Below are 25,165 nucleotides of genomic sequence, written 5' to 3'. Positions count from 1 at the left end.
GAAGCAGTTACAAATTGCCTAAGAACACAATGACTGGCCTAAAAAGAAATGGAGTAATATTTTGTGGACTGATGAAAGTAAGATTGTTCTTTCTGGTTCTAAGGGCCACAGACGGTTTGTCAGATGTCCTGCAAAGACTGAATTCAAGCTACAGTACACAGTGAAGGCGGTGAAGCATGGTGGTTCAAGCATCTGAAGTGGGGATGTTTCTTGTACTATGGTGTTGGTCCTATATATTGCATACCAGGGGATATATAGTGTACTCCAGTGTACTCAAACTGGATCAGTTTAAGTACACCAGAGTACTGGACATAGTCATGTTGAAGAGGACATGCCCTTGAAATTAGAGTTTCAACAAGACAATTACCCCAAGAACACCACCAAGCAAGCAAAATCATGGTTCCAGAAAAATAGAATTCAAGTAATGGATCAGCACAATCCCTGGACTGTGGGCTGACATATAAAATGCTGTTCGTGAGGCTAAACAAAAAAATGCAGAGGAATTGTGGAATGTTTCCAGGGCAGTACCTGTACAATACAGGTATTGCATTCAACAGGTATTACAGGGCTGCAATACCTGTTGACTGGTGCCTGAAATTGATTGACTCCATGAACCACAGATGTGAAGCAGTTATCGGAAATGTTGGTTTCCGACTTTATTATATTTAGAATTATAAACTAAATGTTAGTTTATAATTCTGAGGAAAGTTGAATCTTCAAACACTTCTTATATTATACAGTATATTTTTGAGTTTGTAAAGAAAGATATCAACACTGCTATTTTTTAACATTTCTTGACTTTCCATAAAATATAATCACATTCAGCTACTTTTCCAATTTTCTTGCTTTGAAATAGAATGTGCGGTGTCGCGTTAATTAAAATACAATTTAATTGACGAATTTTGAGGTTTACTCACCTTTTGAAACACACTATTACTATGAGCATGACTGTACATGTACAGTTATGTATGCATGTATATATACATAACTATCCAGAAAAATACTTAATTAAAAGCCTTGAAAGTACAATAAAATGCAGAAACAATATAAATACTACAACAAAGAGAAATAATTTGCTAGTTATTCATTGGTAAAACAAAATCTGTGGTTGCTTATGCTAAGAATGTGTCTTACTCTGCCATGGTTTACTCACTATTGAACGGTAAATACGTTACTCTGTGTTCTGATCCACCTGTTCAGTGTTTGAACAGGTGGAAAGGTTGCATGTTCTGTTTATTCTTTATTATATTTTCTCTAAAGTTTACATACATTAATGTTTAATGATTGAATTCTGTGAGTGATTGAAAACTGAAGTCAAATCCTGTTTGAGCGTACGATCAACAGGATTTTTCCATGTAGCTTTTATTTTGAAATGATTTGTAGGAAGAAGTCTGTTATGACGTAGCTAACATCCTGTTTGGCTTTCCAATGTGATTTTGGAGAGCGGGAAGAATTATGAGGACAGCAGAAAGAATATGAACACTTTGTATTAGCAACCTTTACCTACTTGAGAATATTTATTTTATTAACAAACGATAGTTACTAAACATTAGAAACGGCTGTCATAAGTGAAGGTAAAGTTGCCAAAAATCTAGTATTAGCTTTTCAGACAGTTGTTCAGGTCATATCTTATTTCAGGTTGGTGGCAGGAGGTAATATTTAAATAAGTTTGGCCAAAGTGCTTTAGAATACTTAATACCTTATCTGTGTAAGGACTTTGAGGTTGTGAGCTGATGAATGGCAATAATTGGACGTAGACTTTGTCGTGTTCTTGTTGCTGATGATATTTTAAAGCGGATGTTCTTCTCTGTTCTAAAGAAACATGGCCTCTCCTGTGGAGTACACCATCGGGGGAGTGAAGGTCCACTTCCCCTGCAAGGCGTATCCATCCCAGCTAGCCATGATGAATTCTGTAAGTCAACTCAGATTAAAGGGAATCTTAACGTCCATACTGTCATCTGTCATATTCACCAGTTGTTAGCTGCTTTAGCAGAGCAGCAGTATAGGGTCTGAATCTCAGTGTTGGACTTGTTTCATTTTCGTCACCACTTGGGCCACGGCAGGAACAGTTTTCTCATGCCAAAAAGATCCCGTGTGTGAATCCCCTCTTTTCTATGTAGAGTTTGCATATTCTCCTTGTGGTCTTCTCTGGTACTGCTCACATTCCAGAACCTACAGCAGCACTGAGTGTGTGTGAATGGTTGTTTCTCCTGTATGTATCAGTGTTGCCTTGTGACAAACTGTCCTACATGTATTCTTATTCTTAATGACTGCTAAGGATAAGCACAGGCTAGAGTTGGATGGATGTAAGTGACTGAATAGTTCTGTTCTAAGATCCGTCAGAACATTTTAGTCATACGCTGCATGTGTGGATATTGTAATGATTGCTGGATGTAAAATGTTGTGATAGACTGGGCCTGCAGTTGTCTTTTTGCTTTGGTCTACATTGTGTCATTATTTTTGCAGATCATAAGAGGGTTGAACTATGGACAGCACTGTTTGTTGGAGAGCCCCACGGGCAGCGGTAAAAGTCTGGCCTTGCTCTGCTCTGCCCTGGGCTGGCAGCAGGCTCAGATGGGTAAGGCTGCATGTGTTTTCAGCAGACAAACCCACTTTCAGTGTCAGTATCAAAATGGTAATATAATAATACCTTCTGATTAATTAAGAATGTTTTTATTCCATTTCTTTTTGTAATACGTTATCTTCATCTACTGAATTTAGCTTTCTTTACTTATTAATTAACATAATTGATTACATAACATTTTATTATTTTGTTTGAATAAATTAACACAAAACATTGCAAAATTATTCATACCAAATTAACTTTGTCAGTGTGTTATTATGATTGCATGTGATACACAGTAGAATGTAGTTCATCAGGGTCAAGCTCAAATTTTGGCACATCTGCTGTTGGCCGCCAGGCAGCTTACTGTAACTTCTGTAACAGTTGCCACGGTTTCGGTGGCAGATTGAGTGTGAAAAGATATATTTCGAACAAATCAATTAAAAATAGAGAATAAATACACATATGTACATACACACATGCAGCTGCCACTGATTTGGTGTGGCTTCTGTGACAGATGTCATGACCTTTGTGGCAGATGTAGGGCAAGTGAGACATTAATTGAACAGTTCAAGGAGTCTTAATACTTTTGCTTGATATTCTCTCTGAGTTTTAGACTGCAAATATTTGCTTTCCGTAGCCAGACCATAAGGTCTTCCATATGGCCCATCATGCTACCTGACAGCATAAAGTCTTGTATTGTTTTGTCAGCTAAAGTGAAAGAAGGAGGAGGTCATCCTGGAGACAGAAGCCAGTCAGATAAAGATGTGGGCGACTGCAAGAAGTCAGAACCTCCCAGCCCGTGTCCCTGTGTGTGCCACAGAGAAGCAGCCCAGTCTGCTGTGGTGGACCTCACTGAGTCACCCTGCAAAGAGACGGCCCAGCCATCGCACACAGCATCAGAAGACGGTCAGTGGCCCATTGATAACTTTTGATACAATTTCAGGCTTGTTTCATGTAACTGTTTGATTTCTCTGATTTCTACTTTTTTTATTTTTGACCCAATGGGAACATGCTGACAGCTAAATCAGTCATAAAGATGACCACAGTTGCAGGGTCTTATGTGTAGTTTTCTTTCTTCATGGTATACATGTCTTCATGAGTGGTCTACTTTCTGTGTTTTAGTGCCACTACCAGGTGAGTCTCAAGCTAAAAGCCCGTCTTTAGCATCCCGTCTGTCGGAGAAAGTCCAGGCCTCTCTAGACCCCGACTTCAATAAAGATGAGGACTTCAGACCAGACAGGAAGCGCATCCGTACTGCAGAGTACAAGGTGCTGTGTATCCTCAGACATTTACCCTAAATTTAATGTATTCATATAGGGGTCTTTAAGCTTGGTCCCCAGAGCGCTCTGTCCTTGCTTTACTCGTTTTGCTATTGGCACACATTTGATTCAGTGAACTGATCTTTAGTAAATTTCTACAGAACTTGCATGATGAGGAGGGAATGTAATTGTTTGACTCAGGTGTGCTGGACAGTGGACCCCCAGGACAAAGGGTCTGTCAGTGCTGGAGTTTTATATTGTCAGAATCCTAAAAATTATTTTATGAAATTATGTAAATATCACCTCAGGTGCACAACAACAACAACAAAAAAAAGAAACAAACCTTTCCCCCCAGAATTTACACAACTATTAAGTGAGCATGTTTCAATAACTTGAAGCAGTTCTTTTCTGAATAAGTCTCAGTCTCTCTTTTAACATCACAAGGGAAACCAAATGTAATCAAACTATGAAGCATCCTTGGTTCTTTACTTTATCTCTTAAAAGTCTATACTAGAAATCCTCTAGTAAAAAGAGAATTGATGCCACGGCGTTTTTTTTTCTTTGTTGAAATAAAATGAAGAGTTCCCCTCTATTGCATAAACATTCACAAATTATACACTGTAATGTTCTCATCTTCAAGAAGATTTCATGCTGATGAAGTAAAAGATTAATTGATTATCAGGCACCTTTACAATAGCAACTAATTACTCTTTTGGTGGAAATGGCTCTTTTAGTCATGATTTGGGGATTAAAGGTTAGTCCGAAGGTTACAGGGAAGGGTGGGAATAACTCAAAATAGTCCAAATAGTTTGGATATATTTTCTTTCCTTCTTCTGGTGCGTTCACACCAAACACGTTTTGAGCGTCAGGTGTGTCAGGTTTACATTCAAAGTCTATGTGGAGGCGTGTCGAGGGCCGTTGCGGTGCGTTTTGAGCATCTAGCGCGGCGCAATTTGAACCATTTGGAGTGTTTTGACCGTTTGACACGTCAAGCACGTCCAATGCTCCACATAGACTTTGAATGTAAACCAGATGCGCGGTACTGAAAAGGTTGGGGACCACTGTCTTAGAGCATGAATGGAAAACCAATGTTTGACCTGTTTTGCCTCCATTTGTGGTGTGATTGAGTAAGATAAAGATTAAATAATCGAGATATTAACATTCATGAAAAATCTTTACAATAATCTGACTTTGTAGCAGAAAGATTTTCAGTATTAGAGATGCTGCATGAACTGACTAGTAAATACATTATTGCGAGGTATTGCAAATGTCCATTAGGGAGCTCCATAGAATACAGATAACTGGTCTATTTTGTTTACCTTTCCAATGAATAAATAATTTGCAAAATTCTTCAAAAAAAATCGTACTTGTATATTGAAGTCAAATTCTTTTTTGCTTTTTAGAGCCATAAAAGGCAGCGCACACAACAAGGCGTCATATTCATTGATGATGAACCTGATTTGGAGAGTGAAACATCTGGTCCTCAGAGCTGGAAAACTGCCTCAACCCACCAGGCAGCCGGTTTGTCCTCATCATGCAGTGTAAGTACATTTCACACCAGGATAGAATGTCTTCAGTGTAACGGGCCACAAAACCATTGCAGCATTTCTCTCTTTTCTAAACGTATTATTAGTCATTTTGCTCAACTTTACAAGCTAATTTATGTGAAATAGATCAGTGCTTTTTTTCCCCTTCCTCTCCATTACCAGCTCTTTCATGAAGCTGTAAGGATCCAATCTGTTGTTCAGTAAGTGCTGTGAGTGCGGTTGAGCTTTATTTAGTGCTTTTTCACATTATGCTGTGCATCTGTTGTGATCACTGCACTGCCCTTCCTAGCATCTTGTTACTATGAAGTACTTGTATGATCAGTAAGGGCAGGCATCTTGAGCAAATCTCTAAAATGTCCCAGCATGCACTGCTTTGTTGCTATGTAATGGGTCACCCTTAGCCGTCAGTAACTTCAGCTGACTTTTCCTTGAATGACGTGTCGGAATGTTTCCTGTGGGAAAAGATCCAGTACAGATGCCTCTGCACGCTTTACCAAATACTAGCATGAAACACATCCTCCTTCATTCTCCGTTCATGGCAATCTGAGTGATGAAGGATGTTTGTATGTTGAGGCTAAAATTGTCGCACATTAAAGGATCTGCAGCTGATTTAGATTTAATGAGCTTTCTATCCTGATATACAGGTATTTTGTCAGCAAAATTTCAGGATTACAATTAAGAATGACCACTAGATGGTGGTATGCTCCACAAATTCAACATGAAATGTTCAAACTTGACCAAGCTTTAGATGAAAAATAATGAATTGCAATAAAAGTTTTAAGTTAGAATTAAAAAATAAAGTATGAGATATTACCTTCAGATAAAGCTGATTAACTATTATTATTAGTTTTCTTAAAAGAAATTCATAATTATGATTTTTTTATGTTCAGAAGAGAGTTTTGACAAGATACCTCTAAAAAAATAATAATTTAAATAGTTGCTGCACAAAATGCTGCCTTTGCATTTTACAAGAAGGGCTGGTTGGTTTCTGTATTTTTGAGCTCCTGAACAGCATTTTTGTGACAACTAAAACATTCTTCCTATCTGTGTGTCACACTGCAGCCTGCCAGCTGTCAATGTTAAGTGTCCTGTAGGTTTTTATCACATTGCTGACATTTTACAACTGTGCTTCTCATTTATGTTAATGGTTTTATTTAAATGCAGGTGGTTGATAATGTAGTATTTAAAAAAAAATCCAAGTTCATCATCCCGAATGCTTGTTTTCACAGTTTACTTTTGATAATTAGTAGTGTTTCTCTTGGTCATTTTGTAAAATTTTCATATTTTCTTTATATTATTCACATTTATACATTGCATTACTTAGAGGCTGTGCCACACTCTGATAAGATGAGGGATGATATTCATGCTAAAGCAGCAACAAATAGCACAATATTCAAAACAATTTGGAACAAAAAAGAAGGTCTCACTGCCATCATCCTTGATTGATCATCCTAATCATTTGTAAAATAATTAATTAGAAAAAGATTGATCTTTCTTTCTTATGTTTTACAAGTAGTTTAATTTGCTTGATTGTTTGAAAAAATGGAAACAGATATTAGTTAATACAGTTGGTAGGACACAGACACAAACCAGTGGAGGCAAAAAAAATCAGAATAGTTGAGTGAGAAATAGATGTAACCACATTCAGGTGTTTCCTGCAAATAATGGGATCCAGTTCAATGGTGAATCATCGATGCCAGATTATAGAATTTGACGGATGGATTATTATCAGAGTTCATTGATTGGCTACACCAGGAACAATGTTTTGGATAAAATATTAAGCCTGCACTTCTTTTAAATTTCCCCATTGTAGTTTTTTTAGTTATACTTTTCACAGCTGCTTTTTTAGTTTGGGCCATTTTCACTGAAATAAGAAATGGCAGATTTATTGAAAGATGAATTTAAATGCTCTGGTTCTTGTCTCTCTCTGCCACCCTCTGTTACATTCTTACTGCTGTTCTTTCAAAAGAACAGGCTTGAATTCTTTTGAATTCAAGCAATACGACTCATTTAAATAAATTGAAATGTGTTTTTATGCATCCTGTTTCATTGCAATATTTGTAACTTGCTGGTTTTTTTTTTTTGTCATTTCATCATTCTTTTTACTTCAAACTGACCTGCTCTCTACCTGAAAATGTAATTCTTTGCCTCCTATATAAACCACATATGATCTGAGTCATCCAGGGAATGAAAATTTATATAAATATTTTAACATTTGAACCTGTTTTCAGTTGTAGTAGCAGCTGAATGAGATCTATCCAGAAACATAATGTTCTGAGAGGATCTGTGATGTGGTTTCTGGTTTGGGTTCAGAAGTAATCCTGATCCAGACTAAAGCAAGTTCGTCATGATCTCCTGCTGCTGGTAGTTGACAGGGTGCTCTGCCTCCCACACCAGCGCCTCAGCCTGCCACAGCTGTGGAGCTTGGAACGAGAGCTCTGGATAGTCGGATGTGGAAAAAGAGGAGGAGGGAAAGTGAAGTCGAAAAAGCGCGTTTGTCTCTAGTTTCACTTTAGCTACATGACCCGGACTGCTTTGTCCCACGAGCGCTGACTGATGGCCTGAATGGGGCCCTTTGAAGCAAGCTCCAGTTTTAATTAAGAGGGTTTGCCTCGCTTGGGCTGCTGATCTGTGAAAGCCACAGGGATAAATATTGAATGGGGTTCACCCGCTGGTTACTGCGCCCGAGGGATAAACAGGTGCTTCGGAGGGCAGATATTTGCCAGGGCCCCTACCTGTGCTGTGTGGTCATATCTGGAGAAGGGGTGTTGGGTGTCAGGTCTTCCAAGGTAGTGCCTATTGAAGCCCACCCTTTATTGGAATGAATTCCAAGCCCTCGAAAGCTGTGGAATGAGGAGCATATTGGTGTCCAGTCAGAGGCGCCAGCAGTGCCTAGGTGATCCGCTGCCTGTGGCCCCTTGGTTCCTTGTGACCGGCCCCTCTGGAGTGTGAGATTTCCATCTCTCAGGTGTTGGCCAGGAGTGGAGCAACAAAGAGCTACCTGTGAACATTCTGAGGTGTTCAGTAACACCACTGACCTCTGTTCTGTCAGTTCCACAAGCAGTATGCTTACACTTGGCAACGTGTGTGTGGGTGCGCTTGTGTGTGTGAGAGAGAGAGACAAGAATACCCCCAGTATACCAGCAGTTTTAAAGCCAAGAACAGCGTGGTGTGTTTGTGTTACTATAAAGCATTCTGTTTGAGCGGCAGCAGGAGAACCGTTCTGCAGCGTTGTGTTTTCCTGCTCTGCCAGTTGTCTGCGTTCTTCTCAAAGGGGTGTCTGCTTGGGACTCCGGGGCCACGCTTGAGACCTTGTTGTCTTGGCATCTCGTGAAGCAACCGCGTAAAAAGATACTCTTGTGTCAGCTGTTTCCTGCTGCAGCTCCTGACAAGGGCCTCTATTCATCAAGATGCCCCTCTACGCTGCCCTAAGCTCCCCATCCTCCCCCTACCTGCCAATGAATAAGTAATTATTGGCCATCTTGGTGCAGGATATTTGGATAGCTCTATTTAATGTGGCGGCAGCAGGTAAGGTGATCGGGCCTTAGGCCCAGGCTATGGAGCGTAACTGTTTCAGAGAATGGTAACTTGAACTGGTGTTGGGGGCCTGAGCACCTCTATTTGTTTTTCACATGGGCTCAGGGCTCGTTATCCCCCTTAGTTCTGAGAGGCAGCTCTCCAAGAGCGCTACCTGGCCTACACTTCACCACACATTGTCATTTTTGATGGGCAAACATTCTTGGAAAATCTGAGCCACTGGGTAACTGGAGCTTCTTGTATGTCATCAGAAGTGTTACTTTCTGATCCCTTTGATAAGTAGCAAAGCCAGTACCAATGCATGACATCACATACCATTCATTCTTGTGTGGAATCGCTCTCGTCATTATGGAAGACTTATCAATAAGTGTTGGCTAGAATAGGGAGATATGTTTACTTGTTATAAACATAAATGAGCTGCAGCTAACAATTATTTTAGTATTTGATTATTCAACTGATTATTTTGAGGATTTATTGATAAATTGGATAAATAATTGTTGTATTCTGCAGATTTTCATTTAACCACTTATACTTATTTTAAGCAATATTAGAAATACATAGGAACATTCAAATAATTTAGTTATTTTATTAAAAATATAAACCTTTTATTACCCAAGTGCAAAAACAACTTTAGTGAACACTTTATCATTTGTAACAAGCAATGCGTCTGCAGCTAAATAAATCCATCTAACATCAACATCAGCAGCTATTTCTGCTGGACTGAACATCAAAATAGTGTAGAACTGACTGACTTGCATAGGGAGAGCAAGTCAGTCACTGCTCTCCCTATGCATTGCTATGACAGGCACCTATTGTTCTACACCTCAGAATAACTGCTGCTTCCTACTACCGTTACAGAAGCTCGTACCGCTGCGTGCCCCCTCACACTATACATATCAAAACGTGCTGCTCGATCCCGTCAGGGAAGCTATTACTTTTGTTGGCATTTCTAGTAACTATGGCGACATAATTAACAAAAAACGAGCCAAATTCAACTCAAAACAAATGTCTAACTGTCACAAAACAGTGTCAGTTAGACTCAAAATAGACATAGAATTTAGTCTGCCCCTCTGAGCTGCTCTTTAGAACCACAGTGATGGCGAAATGTCAGAACTACAGACATGGTGGAACATTCAATTCTACTCCTTTTGTGTTTTATTTACCGTTGTCATAGCAACTGACCTAACGGGAGGAAAAAGAGCGACAGTGGTTCTAGTTAGCTGAGGTATAAAGCTACTGTACAGGAGCTGTTGCGTTCTGTTGTTATGTACAGATTGCTTAACATGCTGTCAGTTATCAGCTATGAAAGAAAACGGTTCTGAACGTTGTTGGAAAGTAATATTATTTTGTTTAGATCATTTTTACGTTATGAGTTGAATCTGTTTAGCTATATTGTGTTTTTCTGTGAACTTGTTGGTGTACAGATAAAACCCCAAATATATTGTATATCGTTTATGCAGGTAACAAATGGGGATTATTCTGAGACTTAAGTGTGTGACATAAGCTGTACGTTTGTATTAAAGGATCTAAAACTGTTTATTACAGGAATAAGTATATTGTCTAGAAGGACAAAGAAAATAACATGGACACAATGATTATTTTGAAGAAAGATCAGATCTGGTGCTGTTTGGAAATGTTTAATAAATGTTTATACAGAACAGATTCCAGGAGGATCAGTGAAGCACAGATTTGTTTCTGCCTCATCACTCCTACCTGTTCTTTAATTTCTACAGGAAAATTAGCATCTGTTACATTGACACCAGTCCTGGTGTGTGTAACAAATGCTACAATCACAATCTTTAATATGTTTTCTGGAGATGTTGACATCAGGGCCGCTGGCCCAAGCCTCCATGGGGACAAAGCAGAATTTTATTTTGGGGCCGTCTATATCTGCTATTAACGTGGATTGCTGCAAATCAACAGACGATTAGATAATTCGAACAACTGCTATAAATTCATTGCATCTCTCTACTACTGCAGAAGCCTGTTAATCACCCACAGATTCAATCCAGGTGTGTGGCAGAAGGGGAACACCTAAAACATGCAGAGCAGGGGGCCTGAGGACCGGAATTGAGAAACACTGCATTAGTTCCATCATATAAGGACCAAAGTCCAGTCCTAATATGATGGACTCATTGCTTTGGGTCAGGGGTAACATTTAGAGGTAAGATGCTAATTAAGTTTTAGTTAATGTTAGGGTTAGGCAAAATCGCAGCTATTAAAATGAAGGGAAATCAATGCAAAGTTCTAATATGGGTCAAAATAGTTTTGACAAACCTGTACAGCAATTTGTTTTCTAAATCATTCTATAAATAAACAATGATGATATATTGTTAGGTTGTATTTCTGCCAATTGCATAGCTGCAATACACCTGAGTATTTCTGTAGATGACAGAAGTCAGACTTGTGCTGGAAGTCTGAAGTGTGTAGAGCACAGGTGTCAAACTCCAGTCCTCAAGGGCCGCTGTCCTGCAGTGTTTAGATGTACCACAGGTACAAAACACTGGAATGAAATGGCTTAATTACCTCCTCCTTGTGTAGATCAATTCTCCAGAGCCTTAATGACCTAATTATTCTATTCAGGTGTGGTGCAGCAGAGGCACATCTAAAAACTGCAGGATACCGGCCCTTGAGGACTGGAGTTTGACACCCCTGGTGTAGAGTGAAAAGGAATGGTGAGAGTACAGTCCCCTGTGGTGCTCCTGTGTTGCTGACCACCTGGTTAGACACACAGTCCTTTGAAAGCAGTGTGAATGCAAGCAGACCAGAGACCGCTCCAAAAGCAGTAAGCTAGTTACAGCACAGGGTATTCTGGTCAATATATTAGTCTCTGGTCTGTGGGCTAGCAGAGATGTTGTGTCAATTGGCTCACTGTAGCCACTGTAATGTTTAAACCTTCATTAAATGACAAAAACTGGACGAATCGCCTTATTTCTAGAAAATGGTGATATTCATAACGATCATCAAATAGGATAAACTATTTCATAGCCATTGTTTGTTAAATTTTAACAAACTAATTTTAACAGCGCTAATTATGTAAAATTATATTGTTGACCAATATAAAAGAGAAATTTGCGTAGTCCTCTCTTTCGTCTTGACAGAAACCAAGCTATTTAGCTATTTATAGATTTATATCCAGGGAGAATATATATATATATATATATATACAGTATATATATATACTGTATATATACAGTGTATATATATATACATATATATATATGTATATATATACATACAGTATATATATAAACTTAAATATTAAAACATCAGCAATTTAAGCTGTATTTCATAGAAATCGGATTAGAAATAGCGCTATGATCATTTTGGGACAGATATCTACTCCCATTTGAACAGTCTGGTTTTGCTCACATGATTCAATGCATAGTAATGGCGCCTGCAGGAGCATCACTAGCTGCAGGAGAAATCCTACAACCGCTAAAATCTGATACCACTTAATTTTTGTTTGCATTTTTTGAAGAAGGAAGTTGTGCTGGTCTTCTTTAGAGGTTTTGTGTCAATTCCTTCAATAGTTCTTGGTGCAGCGCCACCACAGGCGAAGGGGGTAAACAGGTTTTTCAGTTTTCAGTTGGATCGTTTGATACAGTTCCGTGTGAAAGAGAACCGCACCAACTGAAAATTTAATAAATGTTGCAGTTTTGGTCCCCAATCGAACCAAATATACGGACTATCAGGTGTGGAAACACACTTATTGTGTTTTTTTTGACTATGTCAGAGTGAAGAAACTATGGTGTAATGTGATCAGACATTGCTGTCAATTAACAGTAAAGACCACCAGGGAAGAAAACATAATTTTCTTCTGACTTCTTCAGTGAATGTTTTACCACTGCTTAATGTTTGTGTACTTTTTCTGTTACTTCCCAGTCTATGTTAGTTTGTGTTTGTTTAAAGTACATGCAACCAATGCCAGATATTGTTCCTAAATATGCTATTTGTGAAAACCGACTCACCTTCAAACAGTCAGGAATTTAGAATAGCTATTCCTGTGAATAACTGAACAGTCAAAGACTGCACCACTTAAGAGCTTGACACATTAGCAGTATCAGTTTCATAAGCTCTACACTTTACCTGTGAGCAGGGAAAAAGAACTCACTTCATCACTGGACAACCAATTATAAAGCAGCTAGATTTTCTCAGTCACCACAATGGTGGCCTATCATCTTTCAGACCTAGCAAAGGTCACCTGGTGATGAGTGACAGGATGTTTTCTATGTATGGATACAAATTCTTTATTCTTCTCAGTATGTTTTTTTTTTTCAAAAGAGTATACAAGACATTCTGTCAGACTGCCTGTTCATGCCATGAACAATGTTGCTGTGTCGGTACCATTTGTATTATAATTCCCAGGGAAAGTCACCATACTTTCAGTTTATTTATGTTTTAGCCACAATGTGCTGCAGCATTCTCTTTGATATCTATGCCCTTTCAAGGAAAACGTTGATGAGAATTTGGAATTACCTGGAATCAGTCCAGACAAAATTATTTTGAGCTAGTTGTTAAAGCATCAGTATAAAGGCAAGCAAGGCCAGACTTCAGAAACGTAATTAAGTTTAGGGATGAAATGATGTATCTTGATGTATTAATTATTAAAATAATTGTCAACTAATTTAGTGATCAGTTAATTGTTTACTGAAGTTAATAGACTAGAAAAGGTAATTTACTGACAGAACAACTAGCTTCTGTGATCTGACAAAAACTGGTTAACCCAGAGTAGTTTGGCTGTAGGCGAGGCTGAAACACAGATGCGACTTGGAAACTGGTTACAGTAACATCACTGACATTAGTACACCTTATTGGCTTTTCAGCAGAGTACAGAAGTAGTGACGACTACAGAATCACATGTGAGACAGAAAAATATATGTAAAATGAATTAAAACTTGTCTTATTGTGTAATTTTACATTAAAGAAATATGTTTACTGTATCATCTCACATCTCCTCTGCTATGTGTAATTCAGCAGGGCACAGGTTTATGCCAGCCAATTTAGGGACAGCTGTGGAGTCAGTATCACAAATGGAAAATACAAAGTTTCCACTGACAGGGATTCATTTGGCTTAGACAGAAGTTGTTTATTCTGTTTTTTATTTCTTTAAGAGCATTTTGATTGTTAGCTCATCTAATATTGTATATGTTTTTGAGCACTTGATAAAATTGGACAATAAAATGCAACTGTATTATTGTGATAATTCTTAACAAAAATATGACTGAATTTTGTAACTGTTTTCAATTGTAGGCAATCATTGAGCAAATATACAAACTCAATCCATAAACTACAATATGACTGAAAAGTTAATTTTTTAGTTATTCCATCACCAGGGGAAAGACGTTATATAGCTTAATTAGACGACTGACGTTTTATCATGTTTACTCTTAAAATGTTTAATACCTGGTAAAAGGTCATTTTCAAAAAGTACTTTTAATCTGATGAGCCTCATCAGGACATACTGTATGTCCTAATTTATTGAATAAGATCGTATGGCATTCACATTTAAGTTTTGGCATTATTGTTAGCACAAAAAAGAAGATGAGTTGGACCTGTTTGTCCTGCAAATGCTGTGACATTTGCTGTAACGCTGGTATTCTATAGAATTAACAGAAAATAAAATGAAACTATGTTGAACTCAAACTATAACCTGTTAGAAATCAGTGTTTTTCTCTGTCCAGTCCTCCGAACCCTGCTCCCGCTGCCCGTGTGCATCAGTCAAAGACAACTTGAAGAACAAGGACAAAGACAAAGATGGCAGCAAGAAGATTCCAAAGATTTTTTTTGGCACACGAACCCATAAGCAGATAACTCAGATTGCTCATGAGCTGAAGCGCACCGTTTATTCCGGAGTGCACATGACTATCCTTTCCAGCAGAGATCACACCTGTGTCAACCCAGACGTGGCGCCGCATTTCAACCGCAACGAACGCTGCAAGGATCTGCTGGAGGCCAAAGATGTGAGGAAGGAGTCATGCACACACACACATGCCTACATACACACATATAGTAACAACTCCAGGGTCATTACTATATGCTAGTCTATCATCTTCATAAAAACGATTAAAGACTCACGATGTGTTCAGAACAAGGTTATTATAATTAACTAAAACTAAGCTGAAACTGAGAACATTTTTAACTGAAATAAATGAAAACAGTAATTAATGGGAAAAAACTCAAATTAACTGGATCTATATCATGCATTTACAAAACTAAAACATACTGAAATTATAGATCTAATATCCTTCAGTCTTGTTTTTATGAAATGATTTATTAGCCTTTCGTACTGATGTGAAATAAATCTCACCACCCACCACCGCTACACTAGCAGTTTACGTCAGCTGTTGGCAAATTACTGCACTCCACAATCCTCCTGGTGACACTTGCACCAATTGGCAAAATGGCGACAGCAAAAGTTGGGAGAAAACACCTGAGTCAGTTGGTTGTTCAACAATTCCATAAATTTTTTGAAAATGGTATCTTCTGTTGAGTGTTTGTTATCACAGTACAATACTTTGGTTAATTTTTAGGTGCAGAATTAAAAAAGTCAAAGTATGAAAAAGCTAAGACTAAAACTGATAAAAACTAAGACTGAAAATAAATTAACTACTAAAAATTAGCGAACACTTTCTAAAAACTGGTTAAAATGTAACAAAGTCACAACAAAATAAAAATAAACAATAATGAAAATTCTAAAACTATTATTACCCTGGTTCAGAATAGAGTGTTTTTTTTATTGTATCAGGAGATAGATGCACTTTCTCGACTGTGTACTCAGGTTAGAGTGAACTGTGGAGCTCATAGCCTCAGAGAAATTTTGTACAATTGAGCCACACGACAACTTTTGACACCCTAGAATGTCAAAAGCCATTTTTCTGAGACATGATACACTTGTAACCCCCTACTGTCCTGAAGTTCAGGCGCCTACTGTAATGAGAACAATTACGCTGTCAATGGAGGTGTTCACCTTCCAAAGCAATTGTCTGACTTTGTCATGAAAAGAGTGGCCCAGAAATAACCCCCATTTGCAGAAGTTGTCACCGACACCCTGTATCTCCTCAGGGTCTGGTGCAGTCGTTGTCATGTTAGCAGGCCGTACGGACACACAGCAGTTCCGCTGCTTGTTTTCAGGCTCCTCTTCGCTCAGAGCTCTTCTGGACATCCTAACAGTAGCTGAGGGCTGTTAATCCCCCATCATCAGATCCTGTTTTGCCATGCAGACAGGGTTCAGTGTCACTGTTCCCATGTGGTACGTCGTTTAGAGAAGAAGACAGTTTCATCCTCTGTGATTGTTGGTCTGAAATTGTGTACAGTGTTTTTGTGACAGTGACACCTCAAGCTGTTAAATTCATAAAGTTCAGGGTGAGAGACCTCTGCTGGCAGTAATTAGGACCTGGTACATTAGATGTTGCTTCTTCACATTGCTTCACCATTCTCTACAGTACATGAATGTTTGGATGTGTTACTCCAAACAACACATCCATATTGGAATATTAATATAGTTAGTGATAATGGATGTAAAGTAAGATCCAAACTTGTGATTTATTTAATAGCTCCACTTATCACTCAGTGTTATGTTTCCTTGTACAGATTTATTTAAAAAATGTAAAGATATTCTCTTGGACAAAGTTACTTCAGTTTTAGTGTTACTCTCTTATAAATTAAGTTAAGTTCAAAATACTTGAGCCTAAGTGGAAATTAAATGTTGTTGTAACTTATATCAACAAGTTATATTGAGAGTCATTGTTAATGGTGATATTGTGGGCAGTAAAGTTCTCCAGTAGCAGTCAGTCTTGCCACAAAACTAAAATAGCCTCTGACTGATGACTGTTTCTGTTTGACAGTCTCATGGCTGTCATCAACAGTTTAATATCCAGGCAGCAGAGATAATATTCCACAGTAACATGTCCTGAATTACACCATAAGTTGTTGACAACTCTGCTAATCTACCTCATTTGCTTTTCCTCTTTAAATCTCTGTCTGACTGTATGGCTGGAAAGATGGACAGAGAGATGAAGTTGGGAACTTGATGTTTGCCCATTATGATCAATTATGCATCACATATGTCTAAAAGTAAGAAGAAAAAATCCCTCCAGTTGTTCCAACTTTCAACACCAGAGGAAATAACCATCCAAACCTGCAATTCCTCAAAGAAAAAAACAAACAAAGTCAACAAACAAACAAATCAGAACTAACATAACAGAGCAACTCCAACATGCTACCCCCATGAGTGAAAAAATTCTAGAATCTTGGAAATCAGAAATAGTTGCTGACTCGATACAACGGTTAGTTCATTGCTGTTGGGTCAGCTCTAACAGCAACCATAGCAAAGAGCAGATCCACAGAGGAACTGTGGTCAGTACTAAAATAATAGGAGGAACCAACTTCACCTGTACTCATAGCCTTGCTAAAAACTTGACTACTTTACAACAGCATAATGTTTACCACATTTTATTTGTTCACTTGCACTATTTTAGGCATCATAAAAAACATTGTTTTCAATTGTTAACTGGTAGTTATTGCTTGTTTTTGGTTTAATTTCTTGCCCAGGTGTTACAGTTTGTAAAAACAAAGCAAGATGTAAAACTTTTGTTTAAAACCACATTTTTCTTTTATTTCAACATGCTCGTATTGTTGACCTTCAGGGAAGGTCATGCAGGTTCTACCATGGTGTGCAGAAGATGCGGGACCAGCACACCCTGCAGTGGGTCCATGGACTGCGTGAAGCCTGGGACATCGAAGACCTGGTGTCTCTGGGGAAAAGGCTCCGATCCTGCTCTTACTATGCTGCTCGGGAACTTATGCAGGATGCCTCTATCATCTTTTGTCCGTATAACTACTTGCTGGATCCAATGATCAGAGAGAGTGTGAGTTCCAATGGAAATGAACAGTGGAAGAACCATGAAGGCTGCAGATCAAGAACTCCTCATCACATCCTAACATATAATCAGTTCTGTTCTTATTTTCAATATTTCTGGAGCAGATGGAAATTGACCTGGAAGGGCAGATCTTGGTGCTGGATGAGGCCCATAACATAGAAGACTGTGCAAGGGAAAGCGCCAGCTACACCTTAGAGCTCAGCAGCCTGCAGACGACCAAAGCTGAACTGGACGGCATGGTCCACAGTAACATTAGACGCTCCAAGCACGAGTCTCTCAGGAACTTCTGCTACGCCCTGATCAAGTCAGTGTTTGAGGGAAACATACCATTTTCTCTTTCTCAGAACCTGAGTTTTATTCAGAGTTTTCTGTTGTTAACTCAGCTGGATTCAAGAGAGCCAGGTGCTGCTGTCTGAACGAGGGTTTGAGAGTGCCTGCAAAGTCTGGAGTGGAAACGATATACTGACCGTTTTCCACAGCTTGGGTGTCACATTTGACACCTTCTGTAATATGAAGGTAAAAAAAACTACAGTTGCTGAATTTAAATTATGCTTCCTTCCTCTTATGCTTCCTTGAACAATTTAGGGTGGGTCTATGTGCTACACAAACATGTTCATTACAGTTTTTGCACAAAATCATTTTATTTGAAAGCATTTTGAGATGTTATTGTGATGTTAGTCTGGTTAGTTCTGCCTATTTTGAGCTCCTTTCAGAATGAGCTGTTTTAAGGCCTCCTATCACTTTACATCCAAAGAAGCTACTGAAGGCCACGATTTCCACCTCAATGTTTACACAGTTATGAAAATAACTGCTAGCAGATGGGCAACTTTGAGTGGCTTTGCGATCAATCAGCCACTGATCATTATCAGCCGATATGTGATCGTGTTAGCCGACCACTGTTTAATGTTACTGATCATGAAAAAAAATCAGTACAAAAACCCAGCAGAGGCCCTGTGTACAGCGTATCGCCCCCCCTTCTTTCACAGTGAGCAAGCGTGCTGCAGCCAATCCTGAACAATGTCGAGTGGAACCGTTGCGCTCTGAGAGTGATGTGAAGTTTGCATCTTGGAAAAATACCTCAAGGGAAATGCATGTCAAAACGCAGCAACCTAATGAATTTAATGTCACATTTAGAAAACGAGCATTTGATGGTATATCAAAGCTGAGTTCAGAAAAAAATGACAAGAGAAACAATTAAAGCACCCCACAACTGTCAACAATGAGCTTAACAATCAGAAGGCTGAGCAAATAACTCAAAAAATAATTACATTTATTGGACTAGATGACCAGCCTTTCTGAGGGGTAGAAGACGCTGGTTTCCATCAAGTGCTCTCGCTGTTGGACTGCTGCCACGCGCTATTGGGGCACAATATTTCACAGAACTAGCAGGCAGATTCCTACCAGGCAGTGGACTCACATCAAATGTCTCCTTAAAGCTGCAGCATCCATCCATTATCTTACACCTTTGATTTAGTAACACTTAGGATTGTTTATTTTAATGCAACCTGCATTTGACTTTGAATGATTTCTTTTTCAAATAAATTTTATTTTATTTTATTTATTTAACTTTCTGTATAACTTAGGCTGTTGAGAGCCTGTATTACTGATAGATTTTTTAAATTGTCTTTTTGACTGCGTTATGCCTGCAAGTTTTTTGTATGTTTTTGTCTAAATTAAGGTGATTTTCTAGTTCCTTTTTGCCAGATCACATGGCCGAAAGCATTTATACCTAAACCAACAAACAGCCAATTCATCAAATTGGTGTCAGTGGTTGGCAGTGATCGGCCCTCATGGGTGATCTGTATCTGTGTCGGCTGCAAAAAAAACCTGATTGGAGTATCAATAGCAATTATTCAACCATACATCTTTGAAAAGCAGACGTAGAGACTCCTGCACAATCAACAAGAATCCAGCAAGTGGTTTCTGGACGGTAAAACCAGCTGACAAAACACCCTGGGTTGCTAGGTGATGGGCTGGGTTTTGCTGGGGTTGCTAGGTGACGGATTGGGTTTTGCTGGGGTTGCTAGGTGATGGGCTGGGCTTCAAAGCCCACTGGCTTTGAAGTGCAATGCAGTGCAGCTTGGTGCACTGCTAGGTGAGGAGCAGTGCCTGCTGATTTGTGATGTTACATTCCAGAGGTTTTGAAAGTTGAGATTTTTCAGACACCAAAAAACTGGCTGATTATTTTTTTTAAAGGCTAAGCCTATTTTTAGAAGCAGTAGAAACACAAATGAAAGTATAAAAACTTGCAAATTGTGAATTTTGCCTAATAGGTCTCCTTTGAGAGTGCATTAGAAGTTGAAAGTTTAAGCTCTTTGGAGCAGCTTAGATTAATTGCGCTACTGTATATCTGAGACAGCAAAACCTGGCATCTGTGTTGGAGAAGGAGGAACGTGTCGGTTTGGTTAACGGCAAGGAGGACATGGTGCAGGTCCCAATTATCAGCGCATCTACAGCAACTGTCCTGAAAAACCTCTTCATGGTGTTGGATTTTCTCTACAGGGACAGCTGCCGGTGAGAGACCAAACTTTGACATTTTTGAAGTCCTTTGTGTTTCTTTGGTAGCCGGTCGATCAGGAGGTTTTCCTTTGTCTGCAGGTTTGCTGAGGACTACCGCATTGCATTGCAGAGGAGCTACGCCTGGACCAATCAGGTCCCGCCTGACGTTCCTGATGCCCAGGGCTTTTTGGTCCGGCCTCGCCACCGAAACCGTCAAAATGCACGGGTCAAAACGGAAGTTCTCACGCTGAGTTTCTGGTGTCTCAACCCTGCTGTGGTGAGATGTTTGACATGTAAACAGAGGGTGTTATTGCTGACCTTAAGAAATATGCCGATTTCAATGGCAATAAGAATGTCTGTTTCCCTGTTTTTTTGTTATTAAATAAAATAGAACTCTGAATTTGTTTTTATTATTTTCAGGCTTTCTCTGACCTGAGTGGGTCAGTGCGCAGTATCGTGCTGACATCAGGAACACTGTCCCCTATGGGCTCCTTCTCCTCTGAACTTGGGGTAAAATTCACCATCCAGTTAGAAGCCAACCATGTGATCAACAAATCCCAGGTTAATGAGATTTTGGTACCTGTTCTGACATGTGATCATGAATAAAGCAGTGTTTGTTTGTTTTTACATGGAAACCTATTAACACTACTTGATTAAATTGACTCCAGAGATAATTGCAAGACTTATTTTTTTTGCCAAGTACATTTTTTGCCCAGTAGATGTCACAATGTCTACAAGTGGTAAAAAACCTAGGCCGAATAAGAAGATGGTGTGCCTTGCTTAACAATTCCTTTGAACTTTGTGTTTCAACCAGAATATATATATTTTTTATTGTGTTGTTTGTGACAGACCAACAGAAAGTAGTTCTAACATGGATGGAAAAGGAAACCAGCTTGTTTTTTAAGATTGTTTACAAGTGCAATTTAATTTTTTTTATCTCAGATGTTATCATAGTGTACCCAATTTCTGATTTTAATAAAAAATTTTGTTACTTCCTTTTCTTTAAAAAAATTACTAATGATAATGAAAATATCTTCAAAAGCATGATTTTATTTCAGTCATCCCTTCTGGAAGTTGATCTGAATTCAAAGTCCAAATATATAAATTCTGTATAATATACTTATGAAACCAGATGGTAGGTCCTGGGTGTTCTGACATCATTCTGAACTGTGGAAATCCAAAAAAATGCATGGTTGGAGAAGAAAAAAAATCCAGATTTTTACAAAAATTAAATCTTCACAAACAAAAAATGGATATCAAAAGTATTTGCCACTGTTGCACATATGGAAACTGAAAATGTTGCCAATTTTACTTTGGAAAGTAATTCAGGCTAAATCAGACTGGGTGGAGAGTTTCTGAACATCAATTATTATGTCTTGCCACTGATGCTGTTGAATTTAGCGCTGGACTTTAACTAGGCCATTCCACCACACAAAGAAAATCTAATTTGGCTAGCTTTTCACCCACTGTTTTCTGTTGTGCTTAGGTGTGGGTGGGCACTGTTGGTGCAGGACCCCAAGGCCGAAAACTCTGCGCCACCTTTCAGCACGCTGAAACATTTGCCTTCCAGGATGAGGTGGGGGATTTGCTGCTTCATGTCTGCCGAGTCATGGTCAAAGGCGTGCTCTGCTTTCTGCCTTCCTACAAGGTAAACACACCAGCAAAACATTCTTAGCTCAAAGATAAGATATAGAAATCTAATTAGAAAAAGATGGACAATAAACCAGACTGTAATGGACTACTATCAGCCCCTAAACACCTTGCAGCATCTGCTTGAAAGCGGCAAGGGACTTAAATGTTGTATTTACTGTAAGAGAGAGGATGCATCAGATGCAACTGATCAGAAATCAACATTGACATATTTATTTCTGTTTTGAATGTTTACTACAAGTAATACTTATTCTATGTCTGTTCCAAAAGTTTAAGAATGGACTTGTTTTTTGTAAAATACCTTGAGAAGTCATTCTGTGAATTAGTGCTAAACTGAATTTAATTGAACTGATAAAACAAGTGGAGCTTTAATTTTAAGCTAGTTGCTTTTTCAGCGATTTGACTATTAGATAATCACTATGGTGTTATCTATTTTCTGTTTCTATCTTTATGTAATATCTGCCCATGATCTTTTCTTAAATAATTTAAGCTGGTGGTTCAGTTTGTTTTAATATCACTGCTAGGTCTTACCACTAGGAGGAGGAAGAGACCACACATTAATAATTTTGCTGCAACAAAGCACTTAGGTCAGGGAGCATAATGGTATATAACATACATTAACAATCAAAATTTTTAAGCACAACCATATTTAAAAATTAATAGTTTTAAAAGAGCCAAACCTGAACTTTATTGGATTTGTTTGCCTTGCTAAAGTTCAACACTATCACGTTATAATAGAGTCTTCCTGATCAATAGAGGTACTTGTCAGGGACTTGTTAAATGACATCATTCTGACAGAACTGTATCCTCTTTCAGTTAATGAGGACACATCTTAGTGCACACTCATAGACACTTTGTCCCCTTTGTTTGTTGCGGCCTTATCCTCATGAATAATGAATGTTCTCTGTAGCTCAGTTGTCACTCTGGTTTAGTGAAGGCCAAATGGATTTCATATGTTGTTGTATGAATTTGTCCAAAAATCACATTGCATATGCAGTGTAATTAAGTAGCATATATCATTTTATGTATTTAATATATGTAAATGTAAAGTTGTTGATGGTGCTGATGTATCATTCTCCTATGATGAGTCATACAGAGATGTGCCATGTGCAGGTTTTAGATGTACTAAAACCTGCACATGGCAGGTTTTAGTTTGGCTTTTGGCATGTTTTCATGTCTCATCTTGGAGCAGTATTTCTGTGTGTCTCGTCCAGTGATCACTGGTTTGATTCGTCTGCAGTCTTTGCTTGCTATCAGGTTGCATTCTCCAACAGCTTATGATACCATCATGTAAACAGCAAGGGAAAGCTAAGACTCAGGTTTGTGTTGTTTTCCCCTTTTACCTCCCTTTGTCAGCCCGCAGTACCAGCCAAGCAGCATCTATGAGCCTTGGGATGGTTTTTTTTTGTCTATTATTGATATTCATGTAGAAGTCTTTCCCTTCTCTATGCTGGTTCATAAATATTTAATCTGCAGTCAGCTCTTAAAGATAAGGAGATGAGGGAATATGAAGGGCTGGGTATTAATTGGAGCCCATGGAGGCCTTGGTGGTGCCACAGAGTCCCGTCTGCCTCTTGCTGTGTGTGGTTGTGTGCAGGCAGTGGACATAGAGATGGTAAGACATCTCAAGACAATTCTATTCACTACATTGAAGTGATGAGTATCAGCTCCATCCACACAGCTACCTCTGCAGTAGGCAGAGGACAGAGAGATGAATGGGTTTTGGGGTCATTTGTGTTGTGTTTTGTTGTTTTATTCTCATTAATCGTGACACTGTTGCAGTGCCTCTAAATATAGGCAAATTCTAAATCTATTAGGCATTACCTATACATGCAAAGTTCTACAATCCTGCTAACATTCCTGCAGTTATGGTCATGGACTTGCTATCCCAAAAGTTTAAATCTGTTCTGTTTTTGCGGTACTTTAGTAAGCAGTAAATGTCTATAAAACCACAGCGTACTCAGCCGTCCAGCCTTAGCCACCAAAAGAAAAGACCAATGCTTCACAAAGTAAAGAGGGTGTTACGGTTAATTAAGAAAAGCAGGCTTTTGTAGAAGTAGAGGCATGAAGGGGAATACAAGATGCTTTTAAAGGAGATAGAGATAAGGGCCATTAAAGAAGTCGCCTCCCTGTCTGTGTGAAGAAGTGTCCGGCGCCTGGGCTCCACTGAGCTCGTGTCAAATCAAAGTCAAACTGGAATGCACGCTGCTCACCCACCAGCATGCACATCCAGAGACTGCAGCTGCACCTCTAATAATGTCTTAAATCAGGGTAGATGCTTTTTCTGTTTTTAGAGCAAATTAGATTGATGGATCACTTTGCCCAGTGTAAATGATCTCTGTTGATGTTGGAGCTGAGCTGACGTTTTATTTGACTTTTTACCATGGAAACTTTGGATTGTTTTACAGTTGTTTGGGAAGGCTGGCATTTTCAGATTTTAAAAGCACTTATTAAAGGAACTAGAGTAATCTGTTTGTTACTTTTTAAAAGAGTTGTTTTTTTTCAGCAAGCTTTGAATGTACTAGACAACGGGAATAACAACCATTTCTGGTTGACATCTAAATATCTAAAATCTCCTGTTTTAGATATTTGAAAATGTCTTTTTTAAGAACTCTACTTAGAATTTGAAATAAATCTTTCTAGACTTCTGTCTGTGAGCAGTTATTAAACACTGGTAATAGGGACTGAGGTTACATCACACTGTGTGAGAAAGGATTGGCTGTAAAACTGGTTTTTAGCATCTTAGTTTTGTGGTTATTGCAATTGGCATAGTTAGGAATACTAACTGAAAATGGCCAACTTAGAGTTAAGAGTTATTTGAGGTTTAAAAGCTTGGCGTGAAAATGGTCTGGTTGCAGTAACCAGATGATTTTCCCGTGCATCTCTCTCCTACAATCCCACATCAAGGAGTCTGCTGGTTATTAATCATTTAATTCAATCACTTCTAATGCTCAAAGTGAAGTGAATAATTCCAGCCCAGAATAATCCTAATGGAATTACATGCTCTGTTCAACTTTCAGCTTGAGACCAAAAAGCCAATCACAAAAGCCATCCGTAACTTATTCACAAAACAGTTGCACATGTTTCTTCATATGTCACCTCTAACTCTTTTGATAATTGGTCCTATCAGAACAATCCTGAAAATGAAAGTGCAAAATGCAAATAAGCAATTTATAACTGCTACTACTAGTACTATGTTTGGTGTAGTTGGCAGTACACAGTATA

At 38.7% G+C, this 25,165-nt stretch overlaps 1 protein-coding gene across 4 annotated transcripts in view; it reads left to right on the top strand.

The window, feature by feature from the left end:
* The first annotated feature begins 1,421 nt into the window (after window positions 1-1,421).
* The window catches only part of brip1 (BRCA1 interacting helicase 1), a 46,613-nt gene continuing 22,869 nt past the window's right edge, over window positions 1,422-25,165 (top strand). For 3 of the 4 annotated variants that reach the window (XM_032545262.1, XM_032545263.1, XM_032545259.1), the window contains exons 1-14: window positions 1,422-1,652; window positions 1,819-1,912; window positions 2,467-2,578; window positions 3,275-3,472; window positions 3,689-3,834; window positions 5,229-5,366; window positions 14,594-14,872; window positions 17,558-17,779; window positions 17,896-18,095; window positions 18,175-18,307; window positions 20,151-20,305; window positions 20,390-20,567; window positions 20,711-20,851; window positions 21,777-21,938. In XM_032545262.1, coding sequence (XP_032401153.1) covers window positions 1,823-1,912; window positions 2,467-2,578; window positions 3,275-3,472; window positions 3,689-3,834; window positions 5,229-5,366; window positions 14,594-14,872; window positions 17,558-17,779; window positions 17,896-18,095; window positions 18,175-18,307; window positions 20,151-20,305; window positions 20,390-20,567; window positions 20,711-20,851; window positions 21,777-21,938 — 2,154 coding nt within the window. In that variant the 5' untranslated portion in view covers window positions 1,422-1,652; window positions 1,819-1,822. The remainder of the gene's footprint in view (window positions 1,653-1,818; window positions 1,913-2,466; window positions 2,579-3,274; window positions 3,473-3,688; window positions 3,835-5,228; window positions 5,367-14,593; window positions 14,873-17,557; window positions 17,780-17,895; window positions 18,096-18,174; window positions 18,308-20,150; window positions 20,306-20,389; window positions 20,568-20,710; window positions 20,852-21,776; window positions 21,939-25,165) is intronic. The other variant, XM_032545261.1, reaches the window with a different exon arrangement.

The sequence above is a fragment of the Xiphophorus hellerii genome, chromosome 18 (assembly GCF_003331165.1).
Source record: "Xiphophorus hellerii strain 12219 chromosome 18, Xiphophorus_hellerii-4.1, whole genome shotgun sequence".
In the NCBI taxonomy this organism is placed as follows: domain Eukaryota; kingdom Metazoa; phylum Chordata; class Actinopteri; order Cyprinodontiformes; family Poeciliidae; genus Xiphophorus; species Xiphophorus hellerii.
Note: the sequence above shows the minus strand (reverse complement) of the source record. Positions and strands in the feature narration are given on the sequence as shown.